The sequence below is a fragment of the Nipponia nippon genome, unplaced genomic scaffold, assembly GCF_047370975.1.
Source record: "Nipponia nippon isolate SJK-2023a ecotype South Korea unplaced genomic scaffold, ASM4737097v1 scaffold_25, whole genome shotgun sequence".
NCBI classification, from domain to species: Eukaryota; Metazoa; Chordata; class Aves; order Pelecaniformes; family Threskiornithidae; genus Nipponia; species Nipponia nippon.
The window spans coordinates 4921090-4937346 of NW_028262342.1; the positions used below are offsets into that span (position 1 = coordinate 4921090).

The window sequence follows — 16257 nt, forward strand, 5'->3', positions numbered from 1 at the left end:
TCCTAAAAGCACCACCAGTGTCCCACGCAGTGAGAAATAAGAGGATGAGGGAGGTAAAATGCTGCTGCCCATGTAACTGCAGCCCGAACGTGTAACCAAGCCCGCAGTGGCTCAGCTCCATGCAATTGTCGCTGCAAAAACATCCCGAATCAGCACCAGCTGGCTGGAAAATGAAAGCCAGGCTGTTTGCTCCCCTCTTGTACCTCCCAAAATAACCAGCGGCTTCCCTATACTCATCCCCCCAAGCACACATGCTCCCACCTTCCCCAGCAACTCAGTGACCAGCAGGAGCTGGCACAGTCAGTGTGCCCAGCCCGGTCCTCCAGTATGCCCCTAGAAGGGACCGGATTAAAGAGGCATTTTTGAAGATCACCGGGGTGGTAAGGAAGTGTTGGAAAAGACAATTACCCCCTCCCAGTGCCTGGGGTCCCGTGTGGAGGCTGTGCTGCAGGGAACCTCCAGCAAAGAGGCAAAAACTTCTTAAGCCACCTCTGTTATTTCCCCATTTATTTGCATCTAAAGAAGAAACCAAGCACCTAAATCCTATTGGCATGGAGCAAAAGGTGAGCAGCATTGCTTCAGGCACCTTCAGAAGCCCAAGGCCGGAGGCAGCGGCCGAGGAGCTGCCCGAGCCCCGGCGGCTGCCCGACTCCAGCCCCTTCCTATCCCATGGCAGACGAGGCCTGGCAGCATCAAGACCAAGCTATGCCAAAGGCTCATTGCTCCCCGAGCTCCGCACAAGGCAACAGCAATGAAGGGAATTGTGAAGGGATATACAGGGGATATACAGCTCACGTCTGAGATTCAGCCTCAGACAAAAAAATATCCCTCTCTGCTTGCTTGCACATATTTATTCTGTGCTTATGGCTTTGAGAGCAGAGAACTTCTGGTGTAAATGACTTGCATGACCTTTCCTGTTTGATGACTTTACAGCTGGCTGCCCACACCTCAAATATAATTTCATTTATGCCATCCATCATCAACCCCTGCTGGAGAGACTGGCAGCTTCTGTCATTGACCTTAGCGGTGCTGCTGTCACCCAGCATCGTGGCAGCGGCTGGGCAGAAGGTGGGCACGCACGCAGGCTCGGAAGATATCACTGCATTGCGCAGCCCTGGGCGGTGCAGGACGCGAACGAGGACCTTGGGCGTTATCGGTCAGACCTGTGATAGTATTGAGCAAAATACTTCTTTTGTCCACACCTCCTCATCCTTTGCCCATGCCAGAATGAGCAGCATGAGCTGCTGAGGCTCCCGCTGAGCGTGGCAAGGTGGAAATCCTATTTTTCCAATTCTTTTTCCTGCCCTACAAGATCTTCTTCCACACGGCTGCCCATCGCACAGACCTCGAAGGCCATCAGCCGAGTGCAACAGTCCGCTCTCCCAGCTCCTTCTTGGTTACGACTTCTTGCATTTCCAGGGACGCGCGTCCACAGCAGCCTCCCCGCAGCCAGAAAACCGCCCAGGGCAAGAACTGGCTGCATTTCCCGCCTGGAGGTCCCCTTGCTCAACAGCATCCTTCTCTAATGCAGCACATCCGAGGTATTCTCACAACGCAATTAAAATCGTGAAGAACTTCATATTAAATTCAACCTGTTTTAAAAATAATGTCACTGGTCTTTACAACAGCCTCCCACAGTAAATTCCGTGGGCTAATCAGGCATGTGCTTTATTTCTTTCAATCCCTTCTCAGCTACGCTAAATTACACTTAATTATTGTAATCATGGCCTCTGCCTTCCTACCTACAGCCCACTTGCCCAGGAAAACAATTCTCTCCGATACGCCTCTCCTCCGCTCGTGAAGCCAAACAGCAGAGTCTCCCAGCTAGCGGGAGGAATGCAAATCCTTACATGGTTCCGCTCCTCAGCAAGGGGCTGGGGCTGACTCTCCGTCATCTTTAGAAAGCTCCTCTCAGCACTTAAGAATGGGCAGACTTAATTCAGGCAACTATTTCATCCCCGCAGACAAAGCAAACAAGCTGATGCACACTGAAGGGACCATTCATTTAAACCCTCGTCACAAGAGGCGAGGGAAAAGCCGTGGAGTGCTCCTGCCGATGACCCCATCTCCCTGCAATTCTGCACTGAAGCCGAGAGCCAGACCCCAAACCCTCCTTCTACTCCTTATAAGTTCAGACTTCACCGATGCCTTGGGGCGCGGATGTCTGCCGCTGCTGGCTGCAACCGCAGCAAGTAGATCCCTGCACATTTATTACGTCTGTATAAACGCTGGGGAGAGACAGGGATGGTACCACAGAAAAACATTTTGTGTACATCATGTGTGCTTTGTTCAAAGAACACGCATTCACGGGAAGAGAAGAAAATCTTCAGAGGAAAAGACATTTCTGAGCATCTGTGCGTGTGGCTGTCCTAAAAAGCGTTTGTAAAGCCCATTAGGCTAATTTGACAAGAGGAAAGAAAACAAACCCAACACTGCCTACCATTCATTCATCGTCTGTGCAGCCAAGAGCTTAGTTTATAAAAAGGATTAGATGAATCATACGAAGACTAGCACTAGCTTGCTAGCTGATGCTTAAAGAAAACCTAATTATGGGCAAAATTCACCTCTTCGGTCCGCACAGCCTTAAGCCACACGCTGACCCACACCCGTAAGAACTGCGTGTGTGTGTAAGAATCGAAGACGGAGCTCAGAAAGACTCCCCATACAGACGGACGTTTCATCGATACCACCCGTTCCAGCAGACAGGTTACCCGAGGGCTACCCGAAGAGCCGCCGGGCAGCCCGGCCGCGGCGGCGCAAGCAGGAGGCGCAGGCCAGGCCAGCCCCAGGGGCTCCCACCAGCTCCTCGTCACCGGACACGCAGCAGCCTCGCCGCTTCGAGGGAGAGTTCCCGAACATCCCTCCCCTCCGTTCCAGCCCGGTGAGCAGGAGGGCTACTGGCAGATTGAGCTTAACAGCCGCTGATGTGTTCAGTACTGTCTTGTAACCCTGCGTACACGGCCGGTTCAAGCGCGGCGCTCCCCTGGAAGGGAGAGCATGTGGCGAGTCCAGGCATCGTTACTCATTGATACCATTACTGTTACCAGAAGATATGTCCAAAGTTTTCTGTCTGGTAATTTTGAGGCCCTTTGAAATGGCTCTAGGAAGTTCCTGGCTCTTATTTTCAGAAAAATCAGTTCCCTTTAAAACATATCAAGCAGAAGACCCAAATCAGAAGCTCCAAAACAGCTAGCCACCATTGAAAAGTCTTGGCTTACAAGTATAAATTAGATAGGCAGCTTAAAAAAAGCCCTCGGCCCGTGTCTTTAAAATGTCAGTAGGCAGAAATTAAACCGGGCAAATTTGTGCTAAGCCACAACTCGCTTGCTAGACTGATGCTTTTTAAAGTGCTTCGTGCTAAATGAATCTGCTGTGTGGAACGGCATCGCCCTCTTACTATGCAAAGCTTTAAAAGTTAAACCCAGCGAACCGAAAGGAATATTGCTAAATGCAAGTAACTCTCTTCTTCTTCTGCCTGTCAAAAGGATTCAGGAATCTCCTGATTAAGTTTTCCGTCAAGAAACCACATTAATTAATGAACGGCAATAATTAATAATGGATGGCCTGTACCACATGAGCACCAGCGGGCCAGACTCCAGGCTTCTGCCCCTCAATCCAGCTCTTTGCGCAGAGATGCAGATTTTATATCGACATCCCTCGGCATCATTGAGACAGGCAGAATTATGTGAATACATCTTTAGTGTCGGATTCCCCAGCTCCTTGGCTGGCATTAAACAGCGCCTCACGTTACAGCGCACGGTGCAGCTCCGAACGGCAGGATTTGTGATACGGTACCTTATCGCGTTACATCAACAAGCGTTACGGCACGGCAATATAAGCCTGGTTTTTTAAAATGAGGTGCTGTGCCTGAGAAAATGCCACTCAGACAAAATCCTCATACAGACACTGTCCCGTGAAAATCAGCAACTGGCAGAGCGAGCAGGCACTGTGCTACATAGCCACACGTCCGTATATACATATACCATAGACACAGACATTCAGAGGACGCTTACATGTCTGCATGTACATGCCTTGTTACTGGTTTCAGATTGTTAACTTTTTTTAGTCAAACATTTGCCACGCACCCATAGTAAAACAAGGTAAAAATTCACTCAGCGTCTGCAAACTTTCTGCATGTAACACGCATCATTTAATCGCATAGGTCATCGCTGGGACCTTTTTATTGCAGCATGATTTCATCTTCAAACTATTCCAATATCCACTCGTGTACAGTAGGTTATCCGTTTATAGGTTTCTAATAAAAGCAAATCTTCCTCGAGTGGCTATTACTGGATTTCTCCTTTCAGCCCAGGGATAAGCAGGATTCTGGGCTTTAAAAAGATCTCTAGTGGCCTGAATAAGAAAGTGACAACTGAAGAATGCCACGGCAAAACTCCGATATGTTCTAATCACAGCACCGCTAACGAGAAGAACATTTGTCAGATCAGAGCACTCATCAGGTTTGGCACGGACACACTGAAAGCACCTATTTGTGTCACACAGAGCCTGAAAATTTTCTACCGATTCTAGTTAGATTCCACAGAAGGTAGCGCCTGGCAATACAAGGTAAGTGACACCATCTGGAAATAATTAATACCTTTTTTTTTTTTAATCAAGTATGTCTTTTAGGAATTTGCACAGTCTGTTGCTAAAGAAAATTATGTATTTATTTTCTTTTAAAAACGAACTGGAATACAACTTCAGGAAATATCTGTTCATGACATTTAGATACATAGCTCGAGACTGACTTATTTCCAAAGCGTTCCTTCACAGAGAGTTATATTCACATGCACCTTATATGCTTTCTACATTCTCCACCATATTACACCTCATCACAATACTTATAATAAAAAGGCTAACCTTTAGACATCGACATTTAGTATGAACATCTGCGATGTATAAGAAACCCTGAAGAGTAAGTTGATTGCACCGAGACAGATGTAGGCTGGTAAAATAATAAGGCACAATACTATGTACAGGGAACACGGGGTCGTCTTTGAGCGAGAGGGTTTACCGACCTCCTTAGCCCATCCGCAAGAGCTGGATTTGGATTAGAGTCACTGCGCCCTCCGAGTACAGGGACAACGTGCACCTCTCCAAGGCTGCTCTGATGACCCAAGGATTTTACGTGTTACAGCAGGAGTTAAAAAATTGTAAGGTATCCGTGGAGTTTTAGAACACACAAGGGAAGTACGAAGTGTATACATTTCCCCAAATCCTTATCGAATTAAAACAAAAAACCCTCCACCCCCCACCCCCCCAGGCGGTATCTGTGATAAACACTAAATATAAAAACATTACGTCCAGTTTTCAAAACTGCCAGGTACCCGCAGCCCCGAGTGCTCAACACCTGCACAAGCGGCAGGTTTTTCATTAAGGACAAGTCTGTCAGCGCAGTTTGGAGTCTCAGCTGGGTGCTGCAGATCTTCCCGTGCTATTTTGGCTCTCCGCTTCCACCACAGTATTAAACTTTGGCAGGCAGGGGATTTGTATCAATCATTTCAGCAGAGATCTCCGGGTGCAGAATCAGCCTTTTGCTTGTATGGCTAGGATTAGTAAGACATTGCTGAGATCATCACGTATACGTTTCACAGCCAAAACAGCTATTAGCGTTAAACAAGAACAAAAAAAAGAGCAGCTGTAGTCTGCAGTGAATGTCCCTTTAAAAAGGGCCCTAGGTTTATTTCGGAGGTAGTTTTAAAGAGGATGACCACTGCAAAGAACCTCTGCTGATAAATTGCTGCTTTAAAAGTTTTCAACTGCGTGAAAGTCCTAACAGGTCACAACGCTTGTAAACAATTTCAGATTGAGCAACACACTGGCTCTTCCACAAAAGTCACCTTAAAGCTTTCCAGTTAGGCTGTTCGGAACCCTCAGCTTACCGGACAACCAGAGCTCCTATTCAAGCTGGGTGGGAAGGACAGAAACCTCTAGTGAAGAGTATCTGCTGGACACAGAAGATCTCTAATCAGGTCACTGCTGCAAAACAAGCGTCACATTCAGCAGCTGGCACTGGTAAGATCCAACCTGTAAAGAACTAAAGGCAGCCTGGGTGGGTGTCTGTCCGGGGCACCATGGTCCGCAGGGAGGAATACTGCGCTGCTCCACTGAGTTCAAATAAAAACACGTTTTTCCTGCAACTCAGACAGGCAGATAACGCTTGGACCCCCGTGTAAAAGCAACGTCTATCTGTCAGGTGTGATGCTGGTGCCTGGTCATTCATTTGTATAAAAATATTGCTAACCCAAACAGGTAAAAATGGAGACAATAAACAGAGCATGTTATTTACAACACAGAGACTAACAGTGTGGCAAAACAGAGGGAACGTTACAAGGAACGTTTTAAAACAAGTTTAAGTGACTTTGACAAATGTGAGGTCTGTTCTGCTGTAAACCCCAGTAATCTGCGTTTGTTCTCTCCTAGAGGAACATGCCTGAAGCTCCAGTGGAACCTCGCTGGGGCCAGCAGATTAACAAACTTGCAAAGCAAAGGGTTACCCAAAAATAAAAGCTGTTTTGCTAATCTATTCAGACAAGTTTAGCTTTAGGCTACTTTTAACATTAAACCAGTACCACAACTAATGAGAACGATGGACTTCTGGCCATTTCACACCTCACTCGTGTTTAGCTTTCCACAGAACAAAGCGTGAATTTGGGATTCGACTGTATCGCAGGGAAGACGGCCCCGGTGACCGTGACCACCCTTTAGAAACGACCCGGCCCACGGAGGCGGCCCGTGGCCCACCCCGCCACACGTGGCTGCCAAGTCACGGGGAACTGGACAAGTCAAGCGCTCGCAGGGACGATTCCTCAGCTCTCTCCCAGATTTATGAGCTTGCGTGGAGGGCTCTCCCAGTTTGGGAATACTGTGTCACGCTATTCACTGAAAGCAAGCATTTTGTAAAGAAAATGGGGCTTAGTAATTGGAAACAAGACCAAAATATTCTCAGCTGTATTCCCCGGGTTATGAAAAAGTCCTTTTCAAGACAGTAAAAATCTGCTGAGGCTGCTTCCTTTTCCTTCCCACCTCCTGTGGCTATACGGACAAGAGACCCAAAATCAGCAAGGCAGTTAACTATGCACTTGATTTTAAAATATAGTAGGCTCACGTAAGATCCAGTCTTAAACATACACAACTCCTAACGGGCACCCTGTCCAGTCAGGTCACACTGAACACATTTGCTGGATAAAAAGCGATGTTCTTGCCAGCTAATCACTTTATCTGCCGTTTTACAGCACCAGCCTTAAGTGAGATTAGTGTGTACGCCAGAGGCTGTTACAGTAGAAGTTACCTCATAGTAACCAGTTCCCAGCAGTCAGAGGAGAATGATTATTCTACGTTTGGCGTTTTCTAGATGAAAATGGTTTAGAACCAAGATTCCGCTCTGTGTTCCTAAGAGAAGACCTGTTTGTCCAGCTCCTAGCACACCAACGCTCCTGTCTGCTGCCAGGCTCTGGACACCACCATCACTTTACAGTCTCTAGATAAAGTGCTTTTCTATGCATCTTTCCTAATAAGCTATTGCTCCTGAAAGGTTCCTTTCTCCTCACTCACCAGGTATATTTTGTAAAAAAATGCATAGAGTAAAGGGCAGAGGAGGAAGAAGAATGTTTCTGGCTCTCCAAACATGCCACATCTATTAGAGATCCTACTAAAAATCGATGGGATCTTCTGCCACTTCCCCCCAAAATCCACTTCCCTGATTCTCCATTCGAATAAAACTTCAGTCAGCCGAGCAAAATAAAAAATACCAGTCATGCATTATTATGAAGTGAACCATAAACATACCATACATGCTGGTATTACTTGTAGCTGCACAGATAAAGGCTAGACTGTTATTTTAATATTATTACTAAGCTTATTGAATTCTGTAAAACAGAAGAACTCAGAAAAGCCAAGTACACGAGAACCTCAGTTTAAACAACAGTCCTGGAAAGTCTGGAGCTTTGCCTCTCTCTTTTCGACTTTTTATACAGGCCTCCACCCAGCATTTCCCCAGTGCTGTAATTAAACAGAGCAGAGGAGAAAATGCAGCCCCATCTTCTCAGGGGGAGGGTCTTGTTATTGAAGAGGCGGCCACACTATCTTAAAAATCACCCCGATAATCCCTTGGTTTGTATACTGAGTGTCTCCTTGTTTTAACATTAAAAACCTGCTACAGAGAAACTCATTAAATTGAAAACCCTTCTGTTCATAAAAGCCCTAAATTGTATTTAAAATTGTGGTCAGGCACCTGGCAAGAGATCAGATGGTTTCGTAAATGGACTCGGGCCATGTGGCTGCAAGAAGTAACAACGCGAACGAGCTGTGCTGTCGTCATTACGGGTCACACCACCTTTTCATGTTCTTGGAAGATAAAGGAAGAGGAAACACAAGCTCATGTATTTCAAGAATGAGAAAACGTAGGCATCTCTCTCTCAAAGACCTGAAGGAATACAATTAGAAATAAAGCAATTCTTCCCATAACACATTTTGATTGGGATCCACCAGTTCTCGCACCTTTTCAATCTTCCCCGATATTTCACGGATTAAGCTTAGATTTCAGAGCACGCTTCCAATTATTAGGTGCGCGCCCCCGTCCCCGTCTTCGAGTTACAGTCCTGAGCCTTAAAAGCTTTTACTTGTCTCATAGGGGTGGCATGTTTGCTTTTTATTAAAAGAGCTCCACGTAATTCAATAGAATTCACTCTACACACAAAAAAAGACATTTTTAAAATGACCAGAAAATGACATGTATATAAAACAGCTCTTTAAGTTCAACATTTTTGTTTTGGGAACAACACAGGAAAACAAACACACACACACCTGGCAGAACTGATGATCTGAATTTGAGCTCCAAAGAAACAAATAATGGATTCATTAAGCCCTGAACAAATTGGCCCACACTAGTGACCAGTCCCAATCTTGAATTCCCCTACCAGCTTTCCATGGACTTCTAAGGGAAATAGCAAGTGTACAGAAGTTAGTAGTTTTATTTAGATATATCCTGCGTTTCGTGGCATCTCTATGCTCCTTTGGAGAAAAACAAAGTATTCAGGTGATAAAATTTCAACACCAAATTCCTTTGGTGTCTACATCCCATGGTATTTTTAAAATTCTCAGTCAGGATAGATAAGGGAAAAGCAGTGCAGAGAAATAAAATTCTTCAAACGCACATTAGCAATTTGCCAGTAAGTTCCTAATGCATTACATTAACACATTTGTGCTTTTGACAACAGATGTAAAAACTCTTCCCAGATTAAAAAGAGTTCAGTTGGAGATTAACTGAATATATGTATTTTAAATCAATTTCCCTTGCTGTCTTAAGCAAGAATCTGTTAAACCGTCCTGATAAGAAATAGCTTGATTTGTAAAACAGCATTATTAAATAGCACGTCTGCCAAACTGTCATTTTACTCAACAGCTGAGCTGACCTACCCAGTAACGTAAGATGCACCACACTGAGTGAAACAACTGGGTAAAAGTTAGCCCTTTAAATGTGTACATTTTGACTGAAGTTTTTATATTCAAGATTTAGCCTCTAATAAAAAGTAAATCCATTAAAAACCTCTGCATTTAACTTCCTTACACATTATTAACAAACAATTAAAATACAAGGTATGTATTCTGGAAATACATAATTCTCTATTAGCTGACCAGTTTGGGTAGCACAGTACATAGAGGTATACTGCCGTTGGAGTCGGATGTTAAATTAGCCCTCAGCTTGTTCGCTACCCCAACTACAGGAGGCAACTTGGAACCTATTCCTGTGAAAGAACTTGTATAGCTAGAAATCCGTTTATTGGAGGTTTTATCAGTGCTGGGTGGTTTGGGCGTTCGTTTACAAATCCAGGGGTGCCTTAAAGCTTGACTCGGAGTCATGCGTGCGGAAGGGTCCCAGCTGAGACATTCTTTTAAGAACTCTATGAACAAGGGATCGTCGCAGCCTTTCAGTGCTGTCACCCAGTCTTTGTTCCCTGGAGCACCTCGTATTTTACCCCGGCGCGATCGACTCCCGTTAAGGGTCACTCTTCCATCTGCATGCGTAGTTACAGTGCAGTAGCGAGGATGACCCTTAGAGTTGATGAAGTTCTTGGCTCGCTTGGATTGATCCAAAAGCTTCTGAGGTGGCACTCCAAGAAGTTCCATCATACAAGCCAACTGGTCTCCTTCATCCTCTCCAGGAAAAAGGGGATATCCAGTCAATAGCTCCACCAGAATACAGCCAAAACTCCACATGTCTATGGGCATCCCATAGCGACTTCCCAGTATCACCTCTGGCGCCCGATAAAATCGAGACTGAATATACGTGTAGACTCTTTGGTGCTCAAAACAGCTGGACCCAAAATCTATAACCTTGATTCCACTCCTCCCTTGCTGTTTTAGGAGGATATTTTCTGGCTTCAAGTCACAGTGTATGATTTTGTTTCTATAAAGGGCATCCAAACACTGCAGTATAGAGTGAGCAAACTTGCGTACCAGTTGGATACTGAAGCCCTGAAACTTATTTCTTTTAATCAGCTCATACAGGTTCATACTCAAGAGTTCAAAGGTCATACAGATGTGGTTCCGAAAGGTGAAGCTTTCCAGCATGTGAATAACATTCATACTGCCCGTTTTATCCTGCTTCTTCAGATGCTCCAGAATCCGGATTTCTTCTGCTGCTTGGCGATGGAACCTCTTTTCATTGCGAACCATCTTTAAGGCTAAGTGTTGGTGGAGTTTGTGATCGTAGACTTTAGCAACTTGTCCAAAACTGCCCTTGCCAATGATTTTGAGTACTTCATATCGGTAAGCAAGATGGTCATGGGGCACGTGGATGTAGCTGCCTTGGTCGTCATCATAACCTCCATTGTTGGGACCACCAATAACTCCTTGTCTCTTTTTTGCAGCTGGACCCACAAAGTAAATTTCAGAAAAATTAAATATCTCTTGCTGCTCATAAGCAGATAACTGATGTTTGTACTGTTTGACAGCTTGCTCTGGAGCTTGGGAAATGGCTTTGTGTGCTTTTGAGGAACTACCACCACCTTTAGAAGTGCTTATGCTCTCTATACTTTTATCTTTTGTCAGGGAAGGAAGAGAGCGTTCTGAGCCAGTAATTCCTGCAGACTGAAGAGCGCTACTCCTTCTATTGCCAGAGTCCTCAAATAATTGCTCCACTTTGACCTGACTTCCAGTCAGAGGGTGATCCTTCATTGCGAGTTTGTTGCTAGAAACCTATAGATGGAAAAACAAAAAAAAATAAGCCTTATTTTATCTTTTAAAAGCACAGACTAAGAATAAAATCAATACCACATAAAACAAAACCAGTAACATCACCAGGTTTTGCCTTTCTATTAGGAAGAGATATAAAATGCTGGACCTAAACTGACACAAGTTACAAGCATAGTTATAGAAGGGTACACAAAGAGAATGGAACTTACCAAAACAAGCACTTGCACAAATGTAGGGTATTTTTAAGTCCATAAAGGGTAAACCCTAGACAGCCAAACGCTCAAACAAGGACACAATACCTATCTCTACTAGCATGCACGTAGTCAGCAAACAGCCGGGGGAACAGCTATGTTTAGCTTTAAACGTGGGTGCAGCAAACACAAGCAACGACAGATGCAACTTGCACCTGTCTGAAACATGCAACATAAAATGTGCAGAGAAGTGTTAGGAGTATCGCAAAGGCGAGTGTGCCAAAGGCAGACAAAGAAATGACAGCAAGTGACAGAAGGCTGGCGTAACCAAGCTGAACAAGGAGCAAGAGGATGACAGAGCAAGACAAGATAAACCATACTTTAAAAAAAAATTGATTATTTTTCTTTGAAGGGGAAAATACCATCATATCCACAACTCCCTTTGAAATCATGATAGCTGCACAACTATCTTAAGACAGACTTGGAAGCTTTGAATAATCAAGAATATCTCTCACTGCGACTTTGTTGACAGTAGTCTGTAACCACTGCCTCTTATTGGCGTATGTTAAAATATTTACATCTGAAATGAACTCATAGAACGTGAGGAAAGCCCTGCCAAATTTTTCAAGCTTGTCAATTTTACAAATTATTAAATGCTCAACTCCCTGGAGTTCAGTTCCTCACTTGAACAGGAGTCACTCCCCTTTTCTACTCACTGCTGCTCCATGCTGATAGACAGCAGAGAGGTGTTGTCTTATCCTGTGCAACACTGAAGAAGCCATGACCAGAGTAGCAACATCTGTTTTCCATTTTGTCCTTTAATCTAAAAATAAAGATTTGAGACACATGCCAAACCGAATCCCTGAAAACCAAAATAACTACACAGGAATCAAACAAAAAATATAAATAAACCTGCAGATCCACAGCAATAAAACCAAATTCCTTTTTAGTTACATACAATCCAACATCTCGGCACAGGCAGTAAATAAGGGAAGTGAATGTTCTCGCCAAAAACAACTACACACGTCTCTTTTAAGAGTCTGTTTGTCGGTGCTGCCTTGAAATGTTAGCTCTTGCTCATAAGCCAAAAAAATGGGCATTTCCTGCAGAAGTCAGTCCTTATCAATGGTGACTAGGGGCCATCGGATATACCCTACTAAGTTCCACTACTCTGAGTCCTATCAGCCCAAAAATACAGTGTACTGTAAGAGACACGCCTTTCCAGAAAGGCTTAAACGAAAAAAACAAAGCCCAACCCTGGTAACTTGGAATAAATGCCTTTTTCTCTGAGTCTGGCTGAACCTCCGAGATAAGAATGACATATTTTCAGAACTGGCTAAAAGACTATTCGGCCCAGCAGACTCAAACAGTAAGTTTACAAATAAACAGAGAACATAAGCACAGAACAAGGTTCACTCCTGTTTGTTTTCTGAAGTTTTCCAGGGGGGCAGGAGAGAGGGGGGGGAAACAAAACAAAACAAGCCTGTCCTTCTACAGTAGACGCCTTATTTTCACCTTTGCAATCAAAAATCAATATTCCTCCTGCATGGGTTTCAATTGTACGCACAATAAAGTGTGACAAAACGACTGTGACTTCAGAATAGACACAACTGCACCTTTGCAGCCAACCCCCCTGATGCAGAGCGCTGCCGCGGCAGTTGGTACCAGCAGGCTCTGCGGAGCAGCCTTCTCCGGCTGGGTGAATGAATTAAGCCCCAAGACTTCAAAACGCGCTACTGTATCGCACATATTTCTTTCCACTCTTTGATTTTCAACAAATGGTGTTAACAGTCTGAATGTCATAAATTGTAGCAACGTGATAAAGTGTGAAAGCCTTGCAAACAGCGCTACATCTAAATATTCCCTATTCAGGAGCAACAGCAACTCTGCTAATGCTGCTTGTGGCAACCATTCTGTACTTTTGAATCCCTAAATAAACAAGGAATTCATGATTCCATTTATCCTGGAACTATTTCTTAACGAAGAAACTACAGCTTTAGATCTCAAGCCCAACTCCACAGCCACTCAGCAGTAAGGACTAAATTTTCATTCTCGGAGGACTACCAAAAATCAGTGGCCACGTGACGGTCAGGCACAAACATAGATCAATCTTAACTTGAACTCTGAAGAGCTGCGCTTGAAGTCAGATGACTTCTAGGTAACATCAGCTTGCTTTCAACAGCTTTCTTTTACAAATCACAGGCTACACAGGTTTTGTTTTACTGATAAAGTGCTATGAGCAGCCATGAAATGAGACGGACAACACAAGTGGCACCCTGTTGAATATTTTCACATACTTACAAAGCTTCATTTGAATTGAGAAGGAAACAGTTAACACAGTTCCTGCACTTTTGCAAAACCAATTGTGTATCAGTTATTTTCTGAATACTGAATCAAACAAACCAAATTAAAACTCTGAAAGCAGAGATATTTATGTTCTCGTATAGCTAAGATGAAAAGAATGCACAGCAGCTGCAGACATCAGAAGTTTTCAATTCTCGTGTAACATTGCATCGTAATACAAAAATCTTTCAAGAAGGAAAACAAATATCATTTAATTCCAGACACTTTCCCATTAAAAATGAGCATCACGATTTTCATCCTTGCATGCTTCATCTCAGTTCCTGCTCGCAAAATACCCCTAAGGTTGTATTTTTTGATGTGCTATTACGGCAAAACTAGGCATTTTATAAAATCTTGTCTTAAGTAGTTAACAGGCTTGATGGACAACATACAGATGAAAAATAAGGTACACCAGGGAAACAAAATATTCATAGAGTTATATTTGTATTTAACTGGATAGTTCCATCCTATGGATTTCTGTTCAGTTACAAACAACTGCAGTTACACTACGTCTTAAACATTGCAGTTTAAGAGCTCCCACCCCCTGCAAAAAAAACAACCCACTACTCCTCAAACACTACTGCTCAACAAATCTTGACATTTCTTCCGCTCTCCCTCAATATTGCCAAAAAGGGAGAACACAGACCCATGCTACTGAGCTTGCTCAGTGAACGGCAGACCACAAGAATTACTAATATCTGTTACAAAAAATTCCCACAAGATGATGATTTTCAAATGCATCTTATTCAATGAAATGTGTATTTTCACATTCTAGAGAGTGTTTTTTTTAAGCTCAAGCTCCTTCACTTCTGCCAGAATTCAACAAGAGCCAAAACGCATTTAAAAACCATATACAGGTCAGATCACTGTACAGCCAAACATGACCACTCCACTACTGCCCCTTGAATCAAGTTAAGGAAAGATCTCATAACTCCACATCTGCTGAGGAAACACTGCACTTACAAAGAAGCACGTTAACACCTTCAGTCCATAAAGAGCTATTTTGCTAGCAAATGTAGTGGCAGATAATGCCAAAGTTTTCAGAGGAGAAAGATACTTTTGTAAGATGTTTGGCAGCCGTGCAAACCCACACTGCTCTTCCTGCTGTTCCTAAGCACTTATCTCTTGGAATTTTCATGAGGGAAACTAAAACGGAAACGTGCAAGAGTTAAAGCAAAGCATGTGCGGATTTACATACTTATCAGCATACAAGGTGACAAGGCAGAACACTTCAAGCATTTGTAAAATAACTTTCTTGATTAAAACAGGAGCTGAGGAGAGTAAGATAGGATTTCTGAGGCTGCCTAGCAAGTTCTGCACAATACCACATCATTTTCATGCATAGTAAAAGCAATAACGTTCATAAGCTACTACAAAGCTGCAACATCCCACTTCTTTAATTCGTTCTCCATAGTGAGATATCTAACTCCTTGACAGTTTTCACTGCCACACAACACAACTCGGTGAAGACCCTGACAACTTTACAATACTCACGTTAGATCTTCCAAGCGAAGGAAGTCCCGAGGGGCTGTGTTCTTCATTTGTAGACTCTTGGTACCTAATCTGATCTATCCTCATATAGGAGTCATACAATCCATCTCCAAACCTGGCTGGAAACATCCCACATACAATCCAGTTAGTCACGACAATTCACGCTGATACAGACAGAGACAAACGCCGAAACGTATCTCACTCGGCACACTTTAGTCTGTAAGATCATCAGTTCTTGTTCATTTATTAAGTGATCTTCAGAGTTTAACTATATTTTAATACCACAACAGAGTGCAAAGCTCTTGGGAAATCTTAGTTTGTGACACTTTTCTTTTAATTCAGAGCTCTTTTTTTAATCGACTTTTGCACTGCAAATATATCCTTAAGAGACATTAACCAACACACTCCCCATTTTCCCTTAAGGAGGATAATCCCGAACTAGCCTCATTGAGAGCAACAACAGAAAACGAGCATACGCTTAAATACTTGATAGGACTATCCTTTAAAGTAGGTTATCCTTTAAAAATGATATGTGGGAACTACAGTTCGCAGATTGGCTGCAAGGGGGGGAAAAACGGCCGCGTCGGTCTGCACCGCGACTGTTGGGAAACGCTGTTAAAGGACTCAAAATCGCAGCGTTGAAGGCGCCCGGCTCCGCACCGGGGCTCGGCGGTTTTGCGAGGGGGAGAAACCGAGGGGGGAGCGGGGCGAGGCGAGGCGGGATCCCCGGACCTCCGCCGGGCCCTCCCCGCGGGACCCCCGCGGCTGCCGGCGGCCGCCTCAGCCCCTCTCCCTCCCGGCCCGAGGCCTCACCTGCACCCAGGGTCGCCTCCGGCTTCCTGCCCAGCAGCATCGTGGCGGGGGGGGGCGGCCCCCATCCCCCGCCGGGCCCCGCTCCGCCGCCTGCCCGCGCTCCCCCGTCCAGCGCTGCCGCGGCGGGCGGCGAGGCTCCGGTCAGGCTGCGGCCGCCCGCCACTGGCCCGGCCGTTGCCACGGGAACGGCCCGCCCGCCGCCGGCCGGCGCCTGCGCAGAGGC

General features: G+C 44.7%; 1 protein-coding gene across 2 annotated transcripts; it reads right to left on the reverse strand.

Moving 5' to 3' along the window:
• Window positions 1-8682: 8682 nt before the first annotated feature.
• Window positions 8683-16236, reverse strand: DYRK3 (dual specificity tyrosine phosphorylation regulated kinase 3). 2 transcript variants are annotated; one of them, XM_087761983.1, is made up of 3 exons: window positions 16035-16236; window positions 15225-15336; window positions 8683-11199 (listed from the first exon to the last, which is right to left on the reverse strand). In XM_087761983.1, exons 1-3 carry the CDS (start codon window positions 16097-16099, stop codon window positions 9628-9630), a joined length of 1749 nt encoding a protein of 582 aa, XP_087618109.1. In that variant the 5' UTR covers window positions 16100-16236; the 3' UTR covers window positions 8683-9627. The 2 variants fall into 2 exon arrangements, with proteins under 2 accessions (XP_087618109.1, XP_087618108.1); XM_087761982.1 differs by having other exon boundaries at window positions 15225-15340; window positions 16035-16220.
• Between the last annotated feature and the right edge of the window lie 21 nt (window positions 16237-16257).